The sequence below is a fragment of the Natrix helvetica genome (genome assembly GCF_964273705.1).
Source record: "Natrix helvetica genome assembly, chromosome: 13".
Lineage (NCBI taxonomy): Eukaryota > Metazoa > Chordata > Lepidosauria > Squamata > Natricidae > Natrix > Natrix helvetica.
Window position 1 is genome coordinate 15,685,840 of NC_138557.1, and position 27,106 is coordinate 15,712,945.

A 27,106-nucleotide genomic window follows, 5' to 3' on the forward strand; every position below is an offset into this window, starting at 1 on the left:
CTGAAAACAGCCCCCAAAGGCCCCCCAAAACGGCCTGTTTTTTTAAATCAGAAGAGTAGCTGGCGACGGCACGCCTGCCCACTAGAGAGGGCTGTGCATGCCACCTCTGGCACGCGTGCCGTAAGTTCACCATCATGGATCTAAGAAATATAAAGTGGGGGAAGGTCTCCAGGGGGTGGAGGTGCATTGTGATATGTGTTTTCCCCCCTTTTTCTTTTGTCTTTCTTTTTTGTATTCAGTGATGTGTGTACTGTTTGTATTATTTGTGTTGTTTTAAAAAACTTTTTTTTAAAAAAAAAAGTCTTGATTGGCACTCAGCTGCGGTGCCCTCTGCCAGGGGCTGCCTTTGAAGGTGACCCAGAAGCTGCAGTTGGTACAGAGCCTGGCAGCTAGGCTCCTGGTGGCTCAACCCACTGGGTGAAGCTGCTGTTTGGCTGCCCATGAGCTCCTGGGCTCAATTCCAAGTGCCCGTTTTCCCCCCTTTAGGGTAAAGCACCGGGATGAGTAGTTGCCAACATCCAACCTGCTCCTCCTGCTTCCATCTTGGTTGGCATTTATGAGAGGGTGTGGACCTGCTTTGATGTTCCTCCCAGGCACAAGTGAAGATGGCATGAATGGCAGCAGGCCCAGTGGGCAAGGCTGGCAGTGGGAAGGGGCGCCCAGAGCACATCAGGGGCGGCCTGGCGTAGCCGATGGTACAGGTAGCAATAGCAACAGCACAGCTCCCCCTAAGAAGTTTACAGAGTCAGCCTCTTGCCCCCAACAGTCTGGGTCCTCATTTTAGTGACCTCAGAAGGATGGAAGGTTGAGTCCACCTTGAGCCTGGTGAGATTCGAACTGCCAAATTGCAGGCAGCCAACAGTCAGCAGAAGGAGCCTGCAGGACTGCTCTCTGCTGTGCCACTGTGATAATCCATATTTTTGACAATCTCTCCTTTCCTTCCTCCCTCCCTTCTTTCCCTCCTTTCCTTCTTCCTTCCCTCCCTCCTTCTCTTCTTTCCTTCCTCCTTTCCTTCCTCCTTCCCTCCCTTCCTCCTTCCTTCCCTCCTTCCCTTCTTTCCTTCCTTCCTCCTTCCCTCCCTTCCTCCTTCCTTCCCTCCTTCCCTTCTTTCCTTCCTTCCTTCCTCCTTCCCTCCCTCCCGTCTTTCCTTCCTTCCTTCCTTCCTTCCTTCCTTCCTTCCTTCCTTCCTTCCTTCCTTCCTTCTTTCCTCCTTCCTTTCCTCTTTCCTTCTTTCCTTCCTTCTTTCCTTCCCAGACGCTTCGGCCGCCCTGCAGGTCAGGGCCATGAAAGATTATTGCAACAACTATGACCTGACCAGCCTCAATGTGAAAACCGGGGACATAATCACGGTGAGTTTCTCTGGGCGCAGAGTCTGAACCTTCCTGGGCCAAGATGACCTTGGACGCTGCCTTGCCATCTTCAGATGCCCAGCTCTCCCTCGAAGGCTTCTGCTGGGGGACCCCACAACACGGGACCCTGCCTATCTAGTCTTTCCCTACCCAGCACCAAGGGGGCTGTTCCCCCCACTGGTGGCCCTTTGCCATGCCCAGGGGTACACGGCTGCTTTGAGGGATGGTTTTTCCCAAAACTGACATTTACTTCGAGTTTTGGCAAAATTGTGGCATTCACTTAAAAACAGCCGTGCTCCACTTAGCAACCATTGCAAAAAAGCCCGTAAAATCATGTGACCAGGCCACATTTTGACTATGACCAGTTACAACTGTGTCGGGCTGGCTCTGTCATGGTCACAACTGGAGGACTACCCGTAATAAGTATTAACCTTATGCCCCAGAGCACATGCAGAGTAAAGAATGGCAATTGGGGGGGGGCTCTGGGTTCAGGAGAGGAGAGGCCATGTTTTTGCTGGCTGAGGGACATTTGGGGAGGCAGAAAAATCAAGATGGCGGCGGCCACTGTCTGATTGAAGCTTGGCTTTCTGATTCCCCCTTGCAGGGGACCCTGTCCTGGCCATTCCTTGCTCCCTTGACCCTATGGACGCTGACCTCCTCCTTTGCCTCCTCTCTCGCCCTTCCCACAGGTCCTGGAGCAGCATGCCGACGGCCGGTGGAAAGGCTGCATCCACGACAACCGGACAGGCAATGACCGCGTGGGATATTTCCCCTCCACCCTGGTCGAAGCCATCAGTAAACGCACAGGCAAATATCACTCCTGGGGGGCTTCCCAGCCTTTGGGGGGCGGGGGGGATGGAAGGGCGGTGTGTATGTGTGTTTTTTCACTCATTGTTCTCTTTCTTGGCTGCCTGCGTTTGCTCTGCTTCGACTGGGGGCTTCCAGATGAGGATTTTAGACCCCCTGGAAGTTTAGGCTTGGTGGGAGCATCCGGTCTTCTTTTGCACCCCTCAGCATCTACATCTTCCCCCCCCCTTCCATTTCCTGTCTCTTCGGTTTTCACCACAAACAATGAGAGAGAATTGGGAGCTGAATTGCTGCCCCCCCCCCCCCAGACAGGGACTTGGCTAACATCTGGAAGCATTCAGCTGGTGCTCGGATACTGCATGCATCTGTATGCAAGATCACGTGAAGGGTTAATACCACTTTATAAGGCCTTGGTAAGGCCACACCTAAAATACTGCATTCAGTTTTGGTCGCCACGATGTAGAAAAGATGTGGAGATTCTAGAAAGAGTGCAGAGAAGAGCAACAAAGAGGATTACGGGACTGGAGGGTGAAACATATGAAGAATGGTTGCAGGAACTGGGTATGTCTAGTTCAGGGGTGTCCAAACTTGGGAGCTTTAAGACTTATGGACTTCAACTCCCAGAATTCCCCACCCAGAATGGCTGGCTAGGGAATTCTGGGAATTGAAGTCCATAAGTCTTAAAGTTCCCAAGTTTGGACACCCCTGGTCTAGTTTAATGAAGAGAAGGACTAGGGGAGACATGATAGCAGCATTCCAATATCTCAGGGGTTGCCACACAGAAGAGGGAGTCAAACTATTCTCCAAGGCACCTGAGGGTAGAACAAGAAGCAATGGGTGGAAACTAATCAAGGAGAGAAGCAACTTAGAATTTCCAGAAGTTGTAAATGCTCCAACACTGGAAGTCTTTAAGAAGATGTTGGATAGCCATTTGTCTGAAACAGTATAGGGTTTCCTATCTAGGCAGGGGGTTGGACTAGAAGACCTCCAAGGTCCCTTCCAACTCTGCTATTGTATTGTATTGATTTTATTCCCGTTAAAAGTAACCTCAAAGCAGATAGTAAAAACGTAATGGAGAAAGAAAGCCAGGGCTATCCAATTCCAGCCACTGCAATCAAGCAACGACTGAGCGTCTCTTGAGGGCTGAAGGGTCTTCAACGGGTGCAGCTGGGAGCCATCTTGGTATGTGAAACGGCAGCCAGCGAGGCGTTTGAGAATGGCGGCAGCAGCTTCTAGTGTTTCAGGAGCAAAGGCCTCTTTCCTGAATGTGAGCACAGACTGGAGGTGTGCACAGAAAGCTTGGCCAGAGAGAATAACAGGGGGGACCTCGGAGATCTTCTAGTCCAAACACCCTGCTCAAACAGGAAACCTTGTACCATTTCAGACAATTGGTTGTCCAGTCTCTCCTTAGAAAACCTCCAGTGACGGAGAACCCACAACTTCTTGTGGCAAGCTGTTCCACTGGTTAATTGTTCTCACTCTTAGGAAGTTTCTCCTTAGTTCTAGGTTGGGAGGATTCTCCCTTAGGATCCCTCCCCAGCGTTATGCAGACCTAGAGCCAAAAGAGAGACTATCTGGAAGGGATGCCAAAACTCATTCCATCTGTTCCAGCATACCCAGAAAGCACTGGGTTGGCAAGGACCCCCGTCTGCTTCGAAAGCATTTCTACTCGTCAGGTCTTTGAATTGGATCCAGGAGTTTCCATGTGTAAACCTGGCCTCACATCCTTGACTGTGGCTCCTTCCCACTTTGCAAAAAAAAGAGCTACAATCTTCTAGAGCAGGGGATCCCAAACTTGGGAACTTTCAGACTAGTGGACTTCAACTCCCAGAATTCTCCAGCCAGCAGAGCCAAAATTCAGACATCCATAAGAGGGCAGTGAAGCTCCGAATTTTGGAAGCTCTCTGGCACCCTCTTCTGGCTGCTTGCTGGAGTCTCAAAGGTGCTTTTTCAAAAAAAGCAACCGGACTGTTTTTTGGAAGAGGAAGAGGAAGAAGGAAGATGATGAAGAAGGAGGAGGAGGAGGAGGAGGAGGAGGAGGAGGAGGAGGAGGAGGAGGAGAAGAAGAAGAAGAAGAAGAAGAAGAAGAAGAAGAAGAAGAAGAAGAAGAAGAAGAAGAAGAAGAAGAAGAAGAAGAAGAAGAAGAAGAAGAAGAAGAAGAATTTTGCTTTTCTTCCAAGAAGCTTCATCAGTTGTAATGGTGGAAAGGTTTGTGAGCCAGAAATACGTGTTGCACCAGATCAGCTGCAAATGGGAAACTCAGTTTCTCAACCAAGAATTCCTGGAGACTGGCCAACTGCTTGCCTGGAATGGTCTAGGATCTCCTGCTTGAGCAGGGGGTTGGACTAGAAGATCTCCAAGGTTCCTTCTAACGCTCTTCTTCTGTAGCCTGTAATCCGTAGCCTGTGGCTTCCACCAGCATCTTACTCTGTGTAGCTGAAGGAAAAAGAACCAGCCGCTTGTAGCCACAGCCTTAAACTGGAGCTGGCTGATATTCATGTCCTGCTTTGTCAAGGTTGAATGCTTTGTAATTAATTTTTCTAACTCTCCCCTCCTCCTGATTATTTCTCTCCCCCCCCCCCCCCAATCTAATACTTTGCTTTATTACAACTGGAGATTTGGTGCTGGGGGAAAAAAAGAAGTAGATTATCCTATTTAAATTCCGTTAGAATCCTGTTACGCATATAATTAATATTGTAAGCCCCAGACTCCTTTGAAGGCAGATTAAATCCTCAAGAGCCGGCAGGTGGGAGGAGGAAGGGAGGCAGGTAGGGCCACTCCGGGGGTTTCCTTAAACCTCACGAAGTGCGTTTCACAAGAGACGGCGACTTCGAGCACGTCCTCTTGCTAGCAGGGATTCCCCTGCGGGCTGCAGGAATCATTTTGCTATAATGATAAATCACCCAATGATCAATTGGGGAAGGCTTGTGGGTGCTCAGACGTTTTTGCGTGCCAGATCTTACAATTTTGCAGCCATGCTGCAGGTACAATCCAGGAGTGAGTTCCGGTTGCCCCGACTGCCAGTTCACTCAGGGACATGCCGCGTCCCCGCCTGCGCAGTGCAAGAAAAATTGCTCTGTGCATGCGCAGAAGGTAAAAACAAGATGGCGCCGCCTATGGTGCTGCCGAGTGAACCAGTTCGGGGGCATGGCAGGCCTGGGTCACTGCCGGTTCCAGCCACCCAAGCCACCAAGTTACTACCAATTTTGCCGAATCAGTCCAAATTGGTAGGAACCCACCTCTGGTACAATCGACATTATCTTCCCTTTCCATAGGGCAGGTGGGGGGTCGGCAAACTTAAAACACTCAAAGAGCCATTTGGACCCATTTCCCACAGAAAAGAAAACACCGGGAGACACAAAGGAACCGGAAGCCTCCTAACCGGAAGCCTCCTATTCAATCCTGGAGCTGACCGGAAGTTCAGTTCCCCCACCATAGAGTCTCCTCCTAGCGCGGCGTCCTTTTTCCTCTACCTGTCCTAGCCGAAAGTCCTATCAATGGTGGAGACCACTGGAAAACCCTCCCCTTGCCATAGAGTCTTCTCCTGGCGCGCTCTGCTTCTCTCCCTCCCCCTCCACCGGAAGCTCCTCTCAAAATTGTGGTGCCGACCGGTGACGGAGCCGCAGAAGATGGAGGAAAGAGTCACATGCGGCTCCAGAGCTGCAGTTTGGTGACCCCTGCCATAGGGGAGAAATTGAAGGAGAGAGAAAAAGAGGTTTGCTAGTGAGGCTGTGGCAAAAAAACAACACCACTGAGATTTCAATGATGTGTGTGTGTGTGTGTGTGTGTCGGTCACGGTTGTGTGTGGCTCCTTCCTTCCACCTTTGCTAGACTCCCGATAACCCCCTTCCTGGCTCTCCCTCCCAGCTTGGAACGCCCACTTCATGTTGCCTCTTGTCTTTCTGTTGTCAGGTCCGTGGGATGGAGACCCTTCCCCAGGGCAGTATCAAGCCATCTCCCTCCCAGCTGGGGGGGCTGCCCTCCCCAACGGCCTCCCTGCTTCCTCCTCCTCCTCCTCCTCTCCCCCCCTCCATCATCTCCATTGCCTGCCTCCGCCTCATCAGCCTCTTTTCAGTTCCTTCGGCTACCGCCGGCTAGCCCATGGCGGCACGGAGAGGCCTTGCACCAATCCAGGTAGACCCTCTGTTAGATCGGGTAATGGAGAGGCACACACAGGCTTAACGGTAACAACAGCTCTTTATTAAGTGCAACAAGTGAGAACAATCCAGCGAAGGTTGAGACCGACAGCAGCTCTTTGATAGGGAGCTGTCAGATCCTTCGACCAATGGGATTAAACCACTGTAGTTAGAACAAGTATCGAACACCCTCCATTGCTTCATTTGTTTTACGTTCTCTTCTGTTACGCTTTGGCCATATTGAAGGGGGGGGGGGGGTTTCCTTCCATTGATCCTGACATGTGTTTGTGCAGCTTTTCATTTTGCCGGGTTTCTGTTGGGTGGCTTTGCACGTACAGGCGATGTGGTTGGGCTGATGAAGCTGAGGAGCTGGTTGATTCAGCAGCTGGGACACAGCAGGAGGGTGAGAGGACTCTCACAAAATGGCTGCCATGGGAGGTGGGGCCAGTCCCAAGACTTGTAGATTAGAGCAGGGGTCTCCAACCTTGGCAACTTTAAGACTTGTGGACTTCAACTCCCAGAATTCCTCAGCTGAGGAATTCTGGGAGTTGAAGTCCACAAGTCTTAAAGTTGCCAAGGTTGGAGACCCCTGGATTAGAAGACCAACCACCTGCCACCACTTCTACACCAGAACAGCCTCATCACCTCCTGCCGATCTTCTAGCTCAGGGTTCTCCAATGTCAGCCATTTAAAGTCTTGTGGACTTCAACCCAGCATCGTTCGCTTGCTGGGAATTCTGGGAGTTGAAGTCCACGAGTCTTAAAGTTGCTTCTGCCAACCCCTCACCAAGAATTTCTTTTCCAAGAATGTCCTTGGGATCTTGAATGGGGTTGGATGTCTCCTTGGGAATGAAGACCTCACTCGATCGTGGTTCTCAACTCTGGCGACTTCCAGAAGTATAGTTTTCAACTCCCAGAATCCCCTGGTGTATGGGGCTATTGCTGAGGATTCTGGGAGTTGGATCCACACAAACGGAATTTTGCCCAGGCTGAGAGACGCTGTGGCCGAGGTTTCTCACACCATTTGGGGGTGCAGGGGGAGCCCCCTTTTAGACAAGGTGTAAGAGAGAAATCCCATGGCAGACGAGTCACCCTAAGGGTGTAGTTGCTCTCCTGGGTGAGCTTCTCAGATGCTGCCCTGCCTCACCTGTGTCTGCCTCAGCTTGGCAGCTTTTCAAATGCCAGCAGTGTTTGTTAGCCTGGGTGAAAGATGAAGAAATAGGAAATGAGCAGAGAAGAGGGACGGATACAATTCAATCCAGGCCAGCAGGTCCCGAGGACTCCCTTTTGCCTAATACAGGTAAATATTTTGATAGATATTTTATATGCTGTTTTGTGACTTTTCCTGCATTGGTGTTGTATCTTGATGAATGTATTCTATTTTACTTTTCTTTATGTACACTGAGAGCATCTGCACCAAAGACAAATTTCTTGTGTGTCCAATCACACTTTGCCAAAAAATTTCTATTCTATTCTATTCTATTCTATTCTATTCTATTCTATTCTATTCTGTTATGTGTCTGCACACATACAATCTCTCTCTCTCTCTCATGTCTGTTTGTCTGTCTATCTATCTATCCTCTATCTTTTTTTAAAATAATTTTTATTGTTTTTCTCTTTTCACCATATATTACAATCGTTATATCAACAGTTTGTACATTGTTACACTGTCTTATCTATACACGTTTTTCTCTCTTTACCATATATTACAGTCATTATGTCATTTTACCTATACATTTTTATGATATTTTACATATTTACCAACTTTTATATACAGTTCTATGTTTATTTATGTATATTGTTTTCGGCTTAATTATTTTTCTTATTTTCCAACCTTTCATACCTATCTATCCTCTATCTATCCTCTCTTTCTATCTTCTGTCTGTCTCTCTCGTATCTACCATATACAGTAGATGTGTATGGCATAACAAAATATACCATTAATGCATAAATAAGTCACAAAACAGCATATAAAATGTCTATCAAAATGTAAAACATTAGAGCAGTGAATTATTTTAAAAACACATAGCATGAGTGATGAATAAAATTATCAATATAATTAAATTATGTACGAACACTAACTGGGTGGCTAAACCAAGGGCCAGCTATCCAGATCCTTTCACCCAGCTGAGAATGGTAGCTGCAGATGGGGTGGAGGCTGGAGGGCCAGGAATTACTCCAGGAATTACTTCCAGGAGAAAGCTGAATTTGGAGACACCTACAGGAAATGGAATTTGGAGACAGTGGTTTGAAAAATGGGAGAAGTCAGAGACTGCAGAGGATGGTCAAAAAAAGTCAAGATGGCGACACCTTGATGCAATCAAATCTCTGCCTGCTTGCTTTGCCATCATGGCTCTCGTTGAGTTTCTTGGCTGTGCCCTGCAGATGTCCTGGGAGAAGAGAAGGGGCGTGAGAGCAAGTGTGTAAGCCTTGGGTTCTGTTTTGTTTTCTTGATCCTTTTATCATTTTGTCATCTCCCTTCCCTAACCTTCCACTACCCGAGCCAACCCTCCCAGGCCCTGGGTGCTTCTTCAAGGATTTGGAGTCTTGTTTTCACAAGTGTTTAATCCAGTGTTTCTCAAATTTGACAACTTGAAGATGTGTAATGTCAACCATCCCATTCAATCATCTTAATAAAGAAGGACTCTTGGCCCATGGCTCACCAAGAGTAAAGCTTAAGTGCTTACAGAAGTAGCAAAGCTGGATCTGATGTTTTCATGCGCAAACAATACAATTAAACAATACAATTAACTCTCCATTTCCCCCGGCCACCCCCCTGTTATCAGTCACTGTCCAATTACGTGTCCTGTATTGTTTGGGCAACGGACCCTCAGTTTTTGGGCTTTCCAGCTCTGCATTCCGGGGGTTGACCTTGGGCCTCACCCAGCTTGGTCTAATCCAGTGGTGGGTTCTGGATCCTGTTGCAACCGGTACGGTGCAATGGGGCCAGGCGTCCACCGCACGCAGCGCTCGCATGTGTACTTACTGCCCACGATGCTGCAGCTGCTCGGTGCATGTAAGCCCCGATCAGTTCAAACACCAGTAAGGAGGATGGGAAGGCAGGTGGGCCCTCCAGAGCACCGTACTGGAATGGTACCTGGTGCTCCCAGCAGGCACTAGTACTCCCATACCAGGGTGTACTGATCATATCCCACCACTGTTCTGTCCCCCCCCCCCCCCCAATTCCTCCCTACATCCCAAACTGTCCTCCCCCAGTTGCTAACGTCAGGATGTCAGCTTGAAATGCCAGCAGAATGGCAGTTTGGCTGGCTGGGGAATTCGGGAGCTGAAGTCCATCCATCTTTAAGGGGCCACGTTTGAGAAACACTGTTTTATAATTAATACAGGGTTGTGCACTTTCCGTGAGAATGGACAGAAAACTCTTTTCCTCCTGAATGTCTAGGGAGATGCTTAGTCATCAGGTCACGGTTATCCCAAAGGTGCTTTTTCAAGAGGCAGCTGGTTTTTTTTTTCCTTTGAAGACATTTCGGTTCCCATCCAAGAAGCTTCTTCAGCTCTGACTGGATGGTGGGGAATGGAAGGAGACTCCTTGTGGGCAGCTCTTTTCCTCCTCTTCACCAGCCAGCTCAATCCCCAGAGGTTGGGCCTTTGAGGTTCTGGAGCTCCCATCCTGCTGCATCCATTTTCCTTGGGACTGCAACACCCAAAATGCCAGCACACCTGAATGGTGCCACCCCGGGGAAGGCAGGCTGGAGCACGAGAGGAAGTGAATCAAACTCGTTTGTGGTGCAGCAGCTGCACTCACTTCCGGGTTTTTCCATCAGGACTGATTTGGAGCCCAGCACTTTCAGTAGGGGGGCTCCAGAGTGGAGGGAGGGGCTTCTCCCTGGAGTCTGCATCCTCTCCCCGGGATGCTCAATGCCCCAAAGAGCACAATCAGGATGGCCACTGCATTCCGTTTGCACAAACGCCACTGCCCGAGAGGTCGATTTTTTTCCCCCAGGAGCCTTTGACTGACTACAGAGGAGTCAGAAAAAGGACTTTTTCACACTATGTTGGTTTTCCTGCTTTAAAAAAAAAGAGCTTGCCGATGTGGTCTTTTAATCAGTATCTGTCAGCCGCCACAGCCGAGCCTCAGGTATGCAGAGCGAACCACAAGGATCAAATTAGGGAAACCATCCGCTGTCTTAAAGTAGGACTGTATAGGTGACTGTAGCCTTTGCAGACTCTTCGCCCTGGTCAAGCTCCCTTCATTTATTGTTCTCAAACTATGGTCTGTGGAACCCCCCTCCCCCCCCCGTGTGTGGGTGTGATGTCATCATGGGGTCCACGAAGGCTGGAAGAAACGTTATGGTTTAAATCTTAAGTCTTGGAGGTCGGTGGGCATGGTCCGTGCCACAAAAGGTACTGAAATGGTGTCCATGGTGAAGAAAAAGTTGAGAACTACTGCCCTGGTCCCAATGACCACGAATATGATGGGGCAACCTGGATGCCAGTGGAACACTAGCCAAGCTGGGCTTCACACTTTGGAAATAACAATGGCCCTTAGACTTATATACCGCTTCACAGTGCTTTACAGTCCCCTCTAAGCGGTTTACAGAGTCAGTATATCGCCCCCTACATTCTCTCCTCATTTTACCCACCTTGGAAGGACAGAAGGCTGAGTCAACCTTGAGCTGGTCAGGATCGAACTCCTGGCAGAGGGCAGAATCAGCCTGCAATGCTGCATTCTAACCACTGAACCATCATGACCCGAGAGATAGACAGAGAGAGAGAGGGAGGTAGATAGAGAGAGAGATAATAGATAAATGATGGAAAGATAAATAGAAATAGCACTTATATTCTGCTTCACAGAGCTTTTACAGCTCTCTCTAAGCGGTTTACAGAGTCAGCATCTTGGCATCAACAATACGAATCCTCATTTTAACCGACCTCAGAAGGACGGAAGCCTGAGTCAGCCTTGAGGCGGTCAGGATCGAACTGCTGGCAGTGGGCAGAACTACCCTGTAATCCTGCATTCTAACCACTGCGTCACCACGGCCCTTATAGAGACTCTTGGACTTTGTGAGGTCAAAAAATAGTTGCAAAAGCCAAGACGCTCTCCAACAAGCTACTCCCTCCAGTCTGGGGTTTGGTAGGGGTCCAGAGGATGCTCTCAAAACTTTCCCCCAAACCCCTCTCTGTCATGCAACATTGTCTCCTTCTCTCACTTCTTTCTTTTTCTTTTTCTCTCCCTCCTTTTTCTGGATCGTGGTGCTCTCTTTGACCTCAAAGGTTCCCGGGGGTCGGATGCCAGCCCCTCCCACTTGTCCCCCGGCAGCTCTGCGACCACGCCGGCCCCTCCAGAAGAAATCTGGGTGCTCCGGAAACCCTTCGCAGGTAGGAGGAGAAGGAAGGGCAGGGGGACAAGCTGGCTGCAGGGATTCAAGGGTCCTGGGTCCTGGGTGGGGGTGCGTTCCTGAGAGGAAGCCCTGCGGGGAGTTTGGGCAGTGGCTGGCTGATGGAGAGAGGCAATTGTGTGATGCAAGGTGGGAGGGGTCATGGAGAAGGTGAAATTGGAGACAAAAGCAGCATTTCCTCTCTTTTGGGGAGGGGGGAAACACAACCCCTCCCTTAATATCCCTCTCTCCAACCTCCAACGCTATACAAAGTGAGGGAGGGCAAGTGAGGACCCCAAAAAGAAGAAGTCAGGAGGAGCTGCAGCATTTCTGCCTCTGAATGAAGTTTGTGAATTGCATAAAATGCTGCCAGGCGCCTCCTGGTCTCCGGTTACTGTAGAGGGAGGCGCCTGGTTTTCCTCCTATAACGTCTACTTCAAGAAAGGGAACTGGAGACTCAAACATACGATGAACAGTTGCAGGAACCGGGCATGGCTAGTCTGATGAAGAGAAGGACCAGGGGAGACAGGATAGCAGTCTTCCAATATTTGAGGGGCTGCCACAGAGAGGAGGAAGGGGGTCAAGCTATTTTCCAAAGCACCTGAAGGCCAGAGAAGGAACAATGGATGGAAACTGAACAAGGAGAGATTCAACCTGGAAATAAGAAGGAATTTTTCTGACAGTGAGAACAATCAACCCATGGAACAGAAGTAGCCTTCGGAAGTTGTGGGAGCTTCATCACTGGAGGCTTTCGAGAAGAGATTGGACTGCCATTTGTCAGAAATGATATAGGATCTCCTGCTTGGGTGGGAGGTTGGACTAGATGACCTTCAAGGTCCCTTCCAAGCCTGTTAACCTGTTAAAGGAGCTTTACAGAAACATTTTAAGATATCCTGCAGTAAATAAGGATAAGGATTTTCTCCTTGAGACATTTAAGAGAGTTTTTGGTTTAATGGGATTTTCTGAACAGGGAGTTCCCCCCTCCCCCCCCCCCCCATCCATATGCCTGTTTTGGGTGGACAGCCATTTGACCTGTACTCTGGTGCTTGCCTGAATTTCAGCAGCAGGATAGGGGGGGCAAAAAAACAGGCATGTGGGATCCCACCCGGTCCTTGGTTTGGGGGGGGGGATGGCAAAGCTGCCCATCGTAGGACGGAGCTGTCCTTTATCCTGCCAACTGTCTTCCCCTCCTCCCCCCCCCCCACTAGGAGGCGACCGCAGCAGCGTAGGCAGCACTGGAAGCATCACCAGTGGACGGAGCTCAGGCAGTGGCCAGAGCACTGGAAGTGGAGGCCACGGGGCCCTTCACCCTGGCTCAGAAGGCGTGAAGGTAAGCCCGAGTCCCTGCTCCCCAGAGGAGCTAAACCGGGAGCTCTCCAGCCCACCGGCTGGTGCAAGTCTCGCCCGATGGCCCCTTGTCTGGTTGTATATTTTTAATCTTCTTAAGACCGCAAGCTGCCCGTGGGTACCCTGTGGTTAGATGGGCAGCCAATAAATTTTACCACCAGAAACAAACAAGTAGCTGCCCATCCTTGACATTGCTCATTCTTCTACTGCCCCCTTGTGGCTGCAGATTGTATTGCTCGCCCTTTCCGATGCCATGCGCTTGGTCAGTGACCCAGGGGGCTCCGTTCCTTCCCTGGGGAAACTGGGCCAGGAGGAGGAGGAGGGGCAGGCCACTAGCTCCCAAATCACCCGTTTTGCGGCCTGCCTGCACCAGAATTCTCTTTTCGAGCTGGCTCGGCTGCAGCCAGGAATGCCAAGCAGGCAGTGCCATTGTGCCACCCGTTTGCCCTCCGTGCTGCAGCTTGCCACTTTTGCCAACTGAGTCATAGTTCTGGGAGAAAAGCACCTGATTCTCCCTCGGTTGGTTCCAGGCTTCCTGAGTCCCTGTTTTTCTATTCTCCCCCCCCCCCCCCATCACCCGCCAGTCCTCCTCGCCTGCCGCTCTTTTTTCTGGTTAACGCTTTCTTGCTGTTCCTCCCCCAATTTCTCTCAGCTGCTGGCAACTGTCCTTTCCCAGAAGGCGTCTGTGCAAGAATCTGCTGTGAGCGACGGGCCTGCCAAGGCGGTGGATTCACCCGCAGGTGCGTGGATGCTCCGGAGGACAGCTGGTCCCTCTGTCCCCCCACGGGAGCGTTTCTTATTCCCAGGACCAGCGGCTTCTCCCGGAGGACATGACCCTCTCCTTCTGCTGCTGCTGCCAGCCCTTCGCTTGCTTCGGTTAGTGGGGAGCGCTGGGGGGGAGGGCAGGACAGCCGAGGGAAAACAAGACAGCCCCCCCTGCCTCTGTTGAGCATGCAAGCTGCCTTCTGTGCAAAGAGCGCTGTTGATCGCAGGATAGACTGTCTCCCACCTTGGGGTTGCTACCCCCTTCGGTTGGGTTTGGAGCGTCGTTTCTTACCCCCCCCCCCAAATGCATTGCTGCTCTGCTCCTCGCTCGACCCCTCGGTGGAGCGTTTCAAGAGCTACCGGGTGGCAGGAGGGGGCGAAAGGGAGGGGGTCAGCAAGGGCTGCTTTCTGGGGTGCCTTCTATCTTGAGATTCTGGATCTCAAGGGTCTAGACCCTCACTTGGGGAAGGGGCTTTTTAAATTTGGAGTGAGGGGCAGAAGGCACCACCAGGCTGCTCTGATCTGTGTCCAGGGTTATTCTTCCAAGATGCTGGCCTGGTTGTGGATCTGCCAGGGGGCTGGGAGGGCTGGGGGGGTGTCTCTGTGTTTTCTGTGAAGCAGCTTTTAATTTTGGAGCTGTCCTTTTCTGGAGCCCCAAAGCTGGAAAGCTCTGGGCCCACTCAGGGTCTCCCGAGGTTCAAGGGGCGGTTGCCTGTCTGATGCCGGAAGTCTCACTAGCCCTTGGGTCCAGTCGGAGGCCTTGCGTGTTAGCTGGACTGGAAGTGGGTCGCAATCCTTGTAGAGGGTTTGATGGCTGAACATGACTTGGGGACATCAAGGTCACCTTGGCTGCCATCTTGATCTTCTGCCACCTGTTTGGTGGGAGGAAGGTGCTGCCCGAGTAAGGCTGCGCCTCCCATCTTCCCTTTTGCCTCTGCTCTGGCTTGAAAGGAAAGAGAGCACCTGCGCAGCTCCGGAGGCGAGAGGCTGACAGCGACCCACATTCAGACAAGCCCCCTGTGCTGTGGCACCGGCACGCTAGTCCGTTCCTCCCAATGTCCTGTGGCCGGCCATCTTGTCCTGCCAGGGAATGTGCCCACGGGGGTCCCCGGGGCCTTCTTTGCGCAGGGAGCGCCTTCCAGGGTTCCGCTGCGCTGAGAATTCCTGCCTGCTCTGTGACAGGTTCTTCCCGGACGCCAGGATTGGGCAGCGCACCGTACCCCAGCCAGCCCTATGGGGAGCAGCAGGTCAAGAAGGTGGAGCCGCAGTCCGAGGGGAAGGCAAGTTTGGGCACCCACCGTGCAGCTTCCAAAGCGGGGGGGAGCAGGACAGAGCTGGACAAGAGTGCCCGGAGGGTCCCTGCAGCCCATGGCATTCCCTGGGGGGGGGGGGGCAGCTGTAATCTTCTGTGTTTGGTTGGGCTTCTAGGCGAGGCTGGGAGTGTTTTTAGGGACAGACGAAGCACCCATTTTGTCCCTTGTTCTCCAACACCACCACCACTTCCCGCCTCAAGTCTCCTTCGTTTTGGAATTCCGAATAAAACCTGGAGAAAGGAGCTGCCCAAAAGGTGGCCTGGTAGAGTTCAGAGACAGGACGTGGCTCAGGGATTGAGTTTGGAGCCCTTCTATGTACAAACTGACTTTTCCAACCTATCGTAAAGGAGAGGAGAGGGCGGAGGGGGGGGAAGCTTGGTTAAGGATGCCACGTCTGGGCTGCAGAAAAGTGGATGAGCCCCCAAATGCAAAGCAGAGTTGAGTGTTTTCTGTGCCGCTTTGTGGCTGTTAGTGTCCGGGGGGGGGCAGCTCTTCCTTTACCTCTATCTTCCCCTCCCTCCAAAGGAACTAGGCTGCCACCCCTCCACTTACCTGGTGTGTGTGTGTGTGGGGGGGTAATCTGGGGAAGGCTGCAGGCTTTGCTTGGCAGCTCTGGTTCTCTTGGCTCCCCCTGCTTTTCATGAGACAGTCAGGACCCAGCTGACCTGAGCTCTGAGGATACGATTCCATGTATGAGACCCCTCCCTCCCTTTTTTTTTCAATGGTTGCCTTTTCAGGCACATTAAACCCCTTCCTCAGACTGAATGAGGCAAATGTGGAAAGGAAGGAAGGAAGGAAGGAAGGAAGGAAGGAAGGAAGGAAGGGGAGGAAACTGCAGGTTGATTTCTTGCCAGGAGAGAGATTCTGCAGGTAGGAAGAGATCCCAAAATAATGAGGGGGATCTTAGTGACGAGGCTGGAAGGAAGACGGCATAGGAAGAAAGAAAAAAGAACTGCTCTCGGGCATTCAGGCAGGTGATTATTTGGGGTTTTCTAAAGAGACGTGACATCTATAAAGAATGACCTGCACCCCCTCTTCCCACCCAGAGCTCAGAGGCCGTCTATCAGTGGCTGTACAAGTTTCAGCTGCAACTCTACGCCTCCAACTTCATCAACGCTGGTTATGACATTCCCACGATCAGCCGGATGACCCCTGAGGTGAGGGCTCTCTTACTGGGGAAAATGGGGTGGGGGGTGGGGGTGGAAGAGGGAGGACTAAGGAGTTGGCTGCTTGGCGCTCAATTCAGAAAAGGGCTGGCGGAGTGGAGGGAGCCTCCTGATGGCTTCTTAAAAGAACTGCTCTATTTTTAAACCCTAGAAGTGAGAATTTTTTTAAAAAGCGAAGCTAACGCGGCTCATAAAAATGTGTTGACCGCGGCCAGCAGCCACGTGGGTGGGAGCATCTCCACTCAAAATGATGAATAAGGAAGGAAATTGCAGCCAACCAACCCAGTTCTTGGATGCCTTTTATTCCTCGCAGACTTTTTAAACTCATTTGTTTGGCAGAGAAAGTAGGATGGGTCTCTTAATGCAGAGATCTCCACAAGGGATGGTTTTGGAAAAAGGCAGGATGGTGGCATCCACGGGGACAGAATCAAAATTCTGCCTGTTTTTAATGTTTGATGCCATCATCTTGATTTTTGTTGACTCACCCGGCGCTCGCTCCTGGCCTCAATACCTGTCACTGGAACTGTAGGAAGGAAGAGGGCAACCCCCCCCCCCGCTTTAGAGTGCAGGCATTATTATGATTGTTGGGGCGCAATGGATTAGTGGTTAAGGAGCTGAGCATGACAGCCCGGGTTTGAGACCCGAGCACTGTGCAACGGGACGAGCTCCAGCTCTTGCCCCAGATCCTGCAGTTTGAAAGCAGGAAAACGCGAGTAGATAAATAGGTACCTGTTTGGTGGAAGGGCAACAGTTTCCCATGTTTCGCCATATGCTCTGCGCTGCAATATGTTGCCATGCTGGCCACATGACCACAGAAATGTCTTCGGCTAATGCTGGCTCCCTCAGCTAAGAAACGGAGATTAGCACCATGGAGTTGGACACGAATGGATAGGAAAAACCTCTACCTGTACTTATTCCTGTGCTTCCCGGAAAATAAGACCTGGTCTTTTCTTCTTTTGGGCTTCAAAGCAAGCACCAGCTTTTATTTTCAGGAGATGTCTCACATGCTTACCTCAGTACCACCGCAGCCAGATCTCTCACTCCCTGACACCTGTCGCGCTGGTTTCCTTCTTCTTCTGCAGCCGCTTTCGGCCAGAAGCCACATTGTGCTGGTGCCACTGCTTGCGGCAGGAGACCGTGTGGTTTGTTGTGTCATTGCGCACATGACCGACAGCACCGTTGTGACATGCCATGTGGCTTCCTGCCGCAAGGGGTGGCACCGGTGTGATGTGCCATGCGGCATCTGGCCCCAAGCGGCTGCAGATGTCAGGGCGTGGGAGGCCCGGCTGCCGTGGCCCTAAAGTAAGTGGATGTGGGGTACGTGGGGCAGCTCCACCCTTGCCCTAGCTTGATTTTTATGCATGCGCCTCGCCCCACCTCGTACAACCAGACAGTGGGACAGAGGGAGAAGGGTCTTAACTAGGGCTTATTTTGGGGGCAGGGCTTATATTAGGCGCAAATGTAAAAATCAAGTTGGGCTTATTTTCCGGATAGGTCGTATTTTCGGGGAAACACGGTAAGATTGTAAGAGGCTTAATTTCCTTTCTAAGGCACCTTCTGTTCCTCTCCAAAGTGAGCTTAAGGAGTCTGTTTTTTAAAAACTTAAATAGAATGTGAGTCATTCTTGGAGAGAAAAAAAATCTTCCTTGAGTCCTGCTTCATTCCTGGCGATTTGCAAAATCCACCCAAGCAGATTTTTTTTTTTTGGCAAGAAGTGTTTTGCCCTCTGCCAACACTTTCCTGCGATGTGTTTTGGCTTCCCAGCTGTGCTGGTTGTTCTAGAACTGACTGATTGTCCTTCATCTGGATTTAACTCTTCTTAACTCTTTCACAAGATCAACCGTGGTCAGCTAGAAGATGTCAACTCAAGTGGTGCTCCTGCAAATAATCTTAATGTATCACATTTCTGGGCGGATGGGTGGGAGAGTGGATGGCTGGCCCAGACCCCGAGAAGACAAGACAGAGGACGCCGCATAACTTTGATCTTGTTGGCATCAGAATCAAAGGAGAATCAGGCTGGCTTAGAACTGGGAAGACCACATGGTGTCCCGTGCTAGAAGCTAAACCACTGTAAATATATTTTAAGACTAACAGACTGAAAGAGTCATGAAGATGAAGCAGCAACATTTTGAAAGATGTAAATAAGACATGTTGTTAGCTTGAAAGCAAGGAAGACCCACAAAAGCTCCTTTTTAAAGCAAAAATGGAAAGGGGAAAATCTGGCCTAGTGTATTCAAGAATACACACAAGAATACACTATTCAAGAATACGCTTGATCGAGAATAAAGAGGGACAGAAGACTGGAAAAAGTAAATGGGGATTTTATTTCATTTACTTATCGCTGCCCACCTCACCCAAGGGACTGGGTATTTTTCAGACTATAAGATGTATTTTTGGGACTATAAGATGCACCATGATTTTGAAGAGGTAAATTTAAAAAAAAGGTTTTTGCACTCTGCAGGCCTCCCAAACCCTCTGCACTCCCCGTTCTTTGCACAAAAAAAATGGCACGCAGAGCTTTGGGAGGCTTGTAGAGTGCTCCTGGGGGCTGGGGGGGGGAGGGCAAAAACCAGGCCGTTTTTTGCTCGGTTTTGCCCTCCCCAGCCCCCAGGAGCACTTTGCAAGCCTCCCAAAGCCTACGCACATCCATTTTTGCGAAGGGGGCGGGGTTTCAGGAGGCAAAAATGCTGTATCCAGTGAATAAGACGCACCCAGACTTTTGAGGGGAAAAAGGTGCGTCTTATTTACTCCGAAAAATACAGTAATCTTAAGTAGGGAGGGAGTGACAAATTTGGACAAGGGTGTGAAGACTAAGGAACTTTTCCTCTGGAGACCAAGACCAGAGGTTGGAAATATGACTTTTCTGGGCTAATGAAGGTCTGTGAAAGTGGTTGGCTGGGCTGGGAAGTGAAAAAGCATCTTGAAAAGGCCAAGAAACGACATGACATCCCGGGAAGCGAGTTTGACTTTGCCTTACTGCCTGTGATGGTGCAAGTTAATCTTCTCTGCGGTTGGGCCTCCACAGCCATTCCCAGACCAAACCTAGTCCAAAAACGCTAGAGCAGGGGTCCCCAACCTCTGGGGCGCAGCCCATTTCAGAACCGGGCCACCAAGCAGAGAGCGAACGTGCACAGACCTGTAGTTCCAATTGCGTGAATGGCAGGCGCACTAGCTCATGTGCGAGGCTCTATTTGCATAAGCAGCGGATACTAGTGCAAATGGAATTGTGCATGCTTGTACACACGCTCGCTGCTCACACTAATCCATCACCTCTCCCACCACCCGCTGGTCTGCCAAACTGGAAAAGTTGGAGACCGCCGCACTACACAATTCCTGAACGCCTGGCACTCAGAGAAATCCGCCATCAATATACACATAGAGATAAACAACATCTACACACCTTTCAAATGAGACAATCAAAAAGCCAAAAAGGAAACAAAAAAACCCAGAACACTTTCTTGCCAACAACCGACAGCCAGATGAGCAGAGATTATCGTCAAGATTAACACTAGGGCAACAATAAAAAAGCAATATCTCAGTCAAGGAATTGCCAACTCAGACAATCAATAGACAACAACCTAATCAAGGAGCCACCAACAGCACTCCCGCCAACAATGACAAGGCAAGGCACTAGCATAAAAGAAAAAGATGAGAAGCATACCCTCCTGTTTTCCAGCAGTGATGTTACCTAGTTGGGTCATGAAACATCTGCAAGAAAACCACCAACGTCAGGGAGCACCAACAACCCCACAATTCAATCCTGAGCTACAAATATTGTATTGATTCCTAGTTGCGCTTGCTGCTTTCTGGGGCTCGTATGATGGAGTCATTCTTTTTGGTTTAGGACCTGACGGCCATTGGGGTTACCAAGCCGGGACACCGAAAGAAGATTGCCTCTGAGATCAACAACCTCAACATTCCCGAATGGCTTCCAGAATACAAGCCAGTGAGTGGCCTCATATCTTGCTGCATTTGGGGTTGGGGAGGAGTAGGCTGGGTGTATCGCCCTGAGGTGGGAAGTCCTAACTGTCAGGGTTCCAAGTAATACACCCATAGCAAACGAAACTCCGAGGCAGGTAGATTCTTCAAGGAATAGTTTTATTGGATATATCATATAAGCACAGTTCTGGTGAAAACCGACTCTGAAGATTCCCGCGGTTTTCACCTAATTGAAAGTTTTTCCCCTTCCCCAAACAACCAGCCACAGGGTCCAATCAAAGTGCCATCAGGTTGCCTGGTAATGCCACGCCTCCTCTCTCTCTGACCAGGTGTGTGACTGTCCTTGGTTCTCAGGAGAAAGTATTTTGTTTTGGCTACAAAACCCCAACTATTTCTATTCCACCCCCCCCCCCTCCGTATCCCTCAGTTCCAGTGTGGCAACACTGAATCTTCAAAATGGCTTCGGTCAGATCAGCTTTAAAATGTCCAGAAATCCCAGAGTATGTCAGCAGCAGATTAGCTGTTGATTTGCTGGTGACTTGCACAATTTTGTATCTGCTTCTGGTGTGGTGTTTGAAACACTGCAGGGATTTTGCTTTTCTGCAGACCATCCAAAAGCAGAATTCACACCTTTGTTCAACTCAGGGAAAGGCGATGTTATGATTCAGACTTTTCTTTATTGCTAGAATTCTTCTGTGAGAACCATGCAGGAGTCGCCTCCATTTAACAAATACAGGTAGTCCTCGACTTACAGTTCATTTAGTGACTGTTCAAAAGTTGCAACGGTACTGAGAAAAGTGACTTGTACGTTTTTGACACACACATTGCAACATTCCTGTGGTCACATGATCTAAATTCTGATGCTTGGCAACCGGCTCATATTTATGACGGTCCCGGGGTCATGTGATCCCCTTTTGTGACTCGCTGAGAAGCAAAGTCCATAGGGAAGTCGGATTCACTGAACAACCATGTTGCTAAGAAGTGCAGTGATTCACTTAACAACTGTGGCAAGAAGGGTCATAAAATGGGGGGGAAACTCCCTCAACTCATGTCTTACTGAGCAATGGGAATGTTGGGCTCAATTGTGGTCATAAGTCAAGGACCACCTGTACAAATGACAAGCAGCCTCCTTCAGCAGTCTTCCTGGAGAACCTCATTTTAAGTTCCCGATTCCCTCCGTAGGGGAGTAAAACCTGAATGGCTTCCAGGTAGACCTTGTCTTAGGACCAAAATGGAGCCTACCTAACATTGCAAACTATGATGGCTGGTAAACGCGATCACCCATGTGACAAAATTTCTCACTTAGCAACATAACTTTGTGGGTCAGTTGTGGTTGTAAGTCGAGGTCCAAAATTTTCTTCTCCCTGGCAGCAAAAGAACAAAGTGCCGCGATTCCTCCCCTCTCAGCTGGCAGAAAGCAATAAACGGGCTCCAAGAGTCCAGCAGAAATTCTTAATTAAGCAGATATAATTTGAAAACTCTCCCAGGAGTTCTGCTAATTGACGATGGGTAGAGTAGCATTTCAAGGCTGTTTTAATTATGGGGAAGAGGTCAGAAATTCCTCCGAGTCTTTTCAGATTACAACTGCGTGTTTAATGTGGAAAAAAATATGGAGGAACTACGCAGAAAACACGGAAGGTGCCGATTAGATACTGATGGTTAGGATGGTGGGTGGACCCCACTGCGGGGTTCTGGGGCTGCATCCTTTTGCTCTGTGAAACCTTGGCGGCTTGAAGAGGTGTGGACTTCAACTCTCAGAATCCCATGCTGGCTGGGGAATTCTGGGACTTGAAGTCCACACCTCTTCAAGTCACCAATGTTGAGAAATCCTGGCTTATTATATCCTCTGTCCTTCCCAGGCAAACCTGGCTCTCTGGCTCTCCATGATTGGTCTGGCACAGTATTACAAAGTCCTGGTGGAAAATGGCTACGAGAACATCGATTTTATCACCGATATCACTTGGGAGGATCTGCAGGAGATCGGCATCATCAAACTGGGTGAGGGGAGGCAGCTCCATTCTCAACTAGAAACTTAAAACAGGGTCTTTGTGTACCTCTATGCATGAATGGTGGGGTTTGGGTTCCGAGTTAAGATGGAGGGCAGAGTAGGTTGTTTCAGTCTGCCTCACTTTCCCCAACCTCGTGCCTTTGGGATGTCTTGAAGTTACAAATTCTGTTATTCTGGAGGATGCCAGGCTGGGAAAACCCACCCTATACTGTGACTGGGCCTCAAATATCTTGGCAATGGAGCTGGTGTTGGATGGGAGAAGGTGCATATAGAGAAGAGCAGAGTACCTGGGAAGAGGCACTTACAAGAAGTGTAATGTTCTACGGCAGGGATATAATGCAATGTAATGTATTGGTTCAAAAGAGGCCACGTTCTTGCCAGTTAAGTATCTCCCAAATGCTGAACACCGATGACCCAACTTAGGGATGTCAAACTCAAGGCCTGGGTGCTGGATTTGGCCCACAGAGTGCTTAGATCAGTCCCGCATGGCTGCTCTGGAAACAGCAAAGAAATGGCCTCTGCCAGCGAAAATGGAGCTCAAGAGGGTTATGTGCAGCCCTCCCGAGTTCCGTTTTCGCTGACAGAGGGTTGCAGGAAAATGGAGCTTGCGAGGCCGTAGGAGGCACTCCCAAGCTCCATTTTCATGGAAGAGGGATGTAGGAGGCTGTCGCAGCTGAAAACGGGAGCTCGGGAGACCGTTTTCGCTGGCAGAGTGCTCGGGACACCATAGGCGCCCCTGACATGAGTGACTTGAAGCTGGCCACAGACACCCTGGGCACTCCCACCCCAGCCCACAAGGTCAAACACAACCATGTTGCGGCCATTAATGAAATTGAGTTTGACACCCCTGACCTAACTAGACAAGGAAAAAGTGTCTTTGCTGAGGTTCCTTCCAAGTGGCACAGTGGACAGCATCTGCCATTTTAATGACTACATTATTTTAAAAGAAAACTGGGAAGGTGGGGGAGGAAGACTCATGAAGATTTCTGTACCTTTAGAAGTAGAACACTGATCTTTAAGAATTACAGATTCCTTGGGGTTCTTCCAAACGTTGAAGGGGTACAAATTCTGAACTGTAGAGGAGGAAGAAGCAAGCAAGGAAGGGTGTTTGTGTGTGTTCATTCTTCATATCTAATCTAGATGGCAGAGGAGAGGAGAGATTACAGACACTGAAACCACTGATATTGGGCAAGGTTGGGCATCAGCTGGCCATCCAACCAAATATCCGATCCTGTGGGTATTGAACAGCAAGGAGCAGGAAAAATAGAGTGCCTTCCCAAGATAAGACAAGGCGGATTCTAGCTCAAGGGCTGCTGTACTAAGTTAAAATGTTGACTTTGGGGGAAATCAAAGGGACACCTGGCAGGTAAAATGGCTGAACTAAGATCTGTGATAGATCTTTTTTCCCCCTTTCTCTTCAATCCTGTCTGATTCTTGGAGACTGCCTCAACAGGTCCCTGCATTTTTCTTGGCCATGGTTTACAGAAGTAGTTTGTCATTGCCTCCTTCCTAGGGCTGTGATAAAGTGACTGGCCCAAGGTCATCCTGCCAGCTTCGTGCCTGAGGCAGGACTAGACTCGTGCCTTAACTACTATGTCAAAGTGGCTCTTGCTCAGTAGATTGAGTGAGACACAAAATTGTACTGGTTTGGAGGTTTATTTATAAAGACTGTGCTAGAATTTTAACCAGTTTTAATCTCTCGTATCTTAGGCCACCAGAAGAAGCTGATGCTGGCCGTGAAAAAGTTGGCAGAGATCCAGAAAGCGGAATACATCAAGTATGAATCTGGAACGCTGAAGAAAAAGGGTCCCCCACAGTCACAGGACACGGTGGCCATAGAGTCTCCTCCGCAGGAAACGGCCGAATGCCAGTCCCCCAAGATGTCCACTTTCCAGGACAGCGAACTGAGCAATGAACTGCAGGTGGCCATGACAGGCACCAGCGAAGAAGGGCCCGAGAAACAGGCCAACCATGTGACGCACTTCCGGGATGGAACTGTCTACCGGCACCCCTCCCGCCTCGTCCACGAGAACAGCCTGAGTGGGAGAGCTAAGCTGATTAGTAGCTCCCAGGAACTGCTGGGGGATGGGCCCAAATCTCCTGGCCCTGCAGCGTCCAAAAGCCAGGAGCACCTAGCGGAAGAGGGGAAGGAGCCTCCGGCCACCCTGCCCAAGGAGGTGCGGAGCCTCCGCCATGGCCACAGCATCAAGAGGGCAAGCGTCCCACCAGTGCCTGGGAAACCCCGGCAATCTTTCCCTCCAGCTGCAGGCCACTACACCCCTCCACAAACTCCCACCAAGCCACGCCCGTCCTCTCCTCAGGCTTTCGGAGTGCCCCATGCCACGGCCAAAGTCAAACCCACGCCACAGTTGCTGCCGCAGAGCGACCGACCCATGTCCCCTCGCTCATTGCCTCAGTCTCCAACACACCGAGGCTTCGCCTATGTCCTGCCGCAACCTGTGGAGGGAGAGCCTCAAGCTGCGGGCCCGTTGGTTCAAGGTGTGCCAGTCCTGCCCATTTCTATCCCGGTGCTGTGCCTGCCACCCCAGGCTGCAGAGAGTGAGGAGGAGGCAGGTCGGCCCAAGAAGAGAGCCCACAGTCTGAATCGCTATGCAATGTCCGACAGCGAGCAGGAGCGGGACGAGCTGCTGGTGCCAGATGCCGGGCCCTATGCCACTGTGCAGCGGAGGGTCGGCCGCAGCCACTCTGTCAGGGCACAGTCGGGTGCTGACAAGAATGTGAACCGCAGCCAGTCCTTTGCTGTGCGACCCAAGAAGAAGGGTCCTCCACCACCACCGCCCAAGCGCTCCAGCTCTGCCATCTCCAGCAGCAACATGACAGACGATTTTAGCAAAGAGGGAGAGGAGGGAGAAGAGCTGGACCAGAGGCAGCTGAGTGAAGGGGGCACCGTGGACACAGGCAGTGCTGGGAGTGTGAAGAGCATTGCTGCCATGTTAGAAATGTCGTCTATCGGTGGAGGGGGACGGGCTCTTGCCCTGCAAAAGGGGGCTGACGGGTACTACTTGCAGCCTGGTATGGTTGTACGCTCCGCCAGTCCAGAACATGCCCGTGTTGCAACTGTTCTGGCCACTGTCAAGCATAAAGAGGCCATCGGACCAGACGGAGAGGTGGTGAACCGCCGACGCACCATCAGTGGCCCTGTGACTGGTCTTGTGGCAGCCGCTCGCCGTGAACGCTCGGACAGCATCAAGTCTGACACGGTCAAAGACGGCGGCCCTGTGGAACGGCTGCGGGCAGAGCACAGCGGGAGTGCCCCGCAGAACGGTTCAGGAGAAAATATCCCCTTTGCCAAGGAGGGCAGCCTGACTATCAAGCAGCGTCCCCGGCAGATGAGCCTGGCCAAGGCCGAAGGCGGGGAAGGCTTCTCCCTGGGCCATCGGCACAGCGACCTTTCCAGAGTGGAGGCCAGCGCCACTCTCAAGCGGAGGATCCGGGCAAAGCAATGTCAACAGGACAATATCAAATTCATTCTCACGGAATCGGACACGGTGAAGAGGCGGCCAAAGTCGAAAGACAAGGAGCAGGAGCTGGCCCAGCTCTCAGTGTACCACAATGGCATGGGCACGGTCAAGCGCCGGCCGACCTCTGAGATGAGTAACCTGGAGGCCGTGCCCTCCCCAGAGCAGCAAGAGAGAGGGGGAGGGGCTTCGGTTCAGATCCCCCGCGAAGAAACCAAGAAGTCCATCAAGCCTCCTGTCTCTCCCAAGCCCATCTTGCCGCCCAAAACCTCAGGGCCTTCCACGCCAACCACCAAAAGGGCTCCGATTCCCGGCCCTGGCAGCCCAGGTAAAGCCTCTTCCTGGGGAATCCAGAGAGCATGGTTTTTAGCAGGCGGGGGCTTCACAGCTACTTCTCTGTGCTCCAAGGGGCTGCCAAGGGGCTTCTTTATCTATGTACATATCTAGGTACTAATAGGTTGCTCACAAAGAAATGTTGGGCACTACATGGGAGATTGTGTGTGTGTGTATATGTAGGGGTGGGGTACTCTGGGAATCAGGCTGGAGAGGAGTTGTGTGCCTGAAACTGCAAGCTTGTGTGTTAATATTTCCTAGTTGCTGAATGGAAGGGGGATCTTTTTTGTTATCCTTTCTAATATCCATTGAATCCAGTTCTAGTAACAGCTGGACTGTCTCCCTAATGATGGAGGACGTTAGAAGCAGCCCTGCCAAGTAGAATCTCCATGTTATGGCCGCTTCCTCGAACAGAGGTCACGGCATGTCCTGTTTGTCTCTTGCAGAGGTGAAACGTGTCCATGGGACCCCACCACCCACATCTCCAAAGCCTACACCACCCCCAACTGCTCCGAAGCCGAAGGTCCATCCTGTCCTCCAATCAGTGAGTGCCAGCTGCACACCAGCACCTTCACCGGCCAAGCAGCTCACCCCCACCATCAAGCCTTCAAGCACACCTCCTTCCCTCTGCTCCAGCCCAGCTAAGCCTTTGTCCCCTGGAGGGCAGCCTCCTCAGACAGTGCCAGTCAAGCCACCTCGCTCCTCCATGGCTGGGCCCTCAGTGGAGAGCACCGAGAGCGTGCATCAGAAACTGGAGGAGACCAGCGCTTCTCTGGCTGCTGCTCTGCAAGCGGTGGAGGAGAAGATCAAGCAAGAGGATGGACAAGCAGCAGAGTAAGGCACTCTTGAGGGTGGGAAGGGGTGGGGAAGGGCCAGAGATAGTTGAGAAGCTAGAAAGCCTGCAGAAAGTCCAGCAGACCAGACAGGCTGGGTGAAACAGCCACTGCTGGTTCTTTACTACGAGGAAGGGCAGTCATCTGCTGTGTTCTATGAGTTGTCCACTCGGGAACAAAAGTATTTAGCAAAAAGGTGAAAGAGAGCAAAACAGGAGAAAGGCAGGGTGAATTTACTGTGGTTTTATGTGCTCAGATTTAAGTCACCAGAGGATAGATGTATTAGGAAGCTG

General features: G+C 50.8%; 1 protein-coding gene across 4 annotated transcripts in view; it reads left to right on the forward strand.

Moving 5' to 3' along the window:
• The window catches only part of CASKIN1 (CASK interacting protein 1), a 148,038-nt gene that overhangs the window by 116,681 nt on the left and 4,251 nt on the right, over positions 1-27,106 (forward strand). For 2 of the 4 annotated variants that reach the window (XM_081965356.1, XM_081965359.1), the window contains 12 exons: positions 1,255-1,349; positions 2,039-2,156; positions 6,069-6,290; positions 11,527-11,631; positions 12,839-12,960; positions 13,630-13,717; positions 14,925-15,022; positions 16,102-16,212; positions 20,066-20,167; positions 22,020-22,158; positions 23,879-25,975; positions 26,427-26,814. In XM_081965356.1, coding sequence (XP_081821482.1) covers positions 1,255-1,349; positions 2,039-2,156; positions 6,069-6,290; positions 11,527-11,631; positions 12,839-12,960; positions 13,630-13,717; positions 14,925-15,022; positions 16,102-16,212; positions 20,066-20,167; positions 22,020-22,158; positions 23,879-25,975; positions 26,427-26,814 — 3,685 coding nt within the window. The remainder of the gene's footprint in view (positions 1-1,254; positions 1,350-2,038; positions 2,157-6,068; positions 6,291-11,526; positions 11,632-12,838; positions 12,961-13,629; positions 13,718-14,924; positions 15,023-16,101; positions 16,213-20,065; positions 20,168-22,019; positions 22,159-23,878; positions 25,976-26,426; positions 26,815-27,106) is intronic. The other 2 variants (XM_081965358.1, XM_081965357.1) reach the window with 2 other exon arrangements.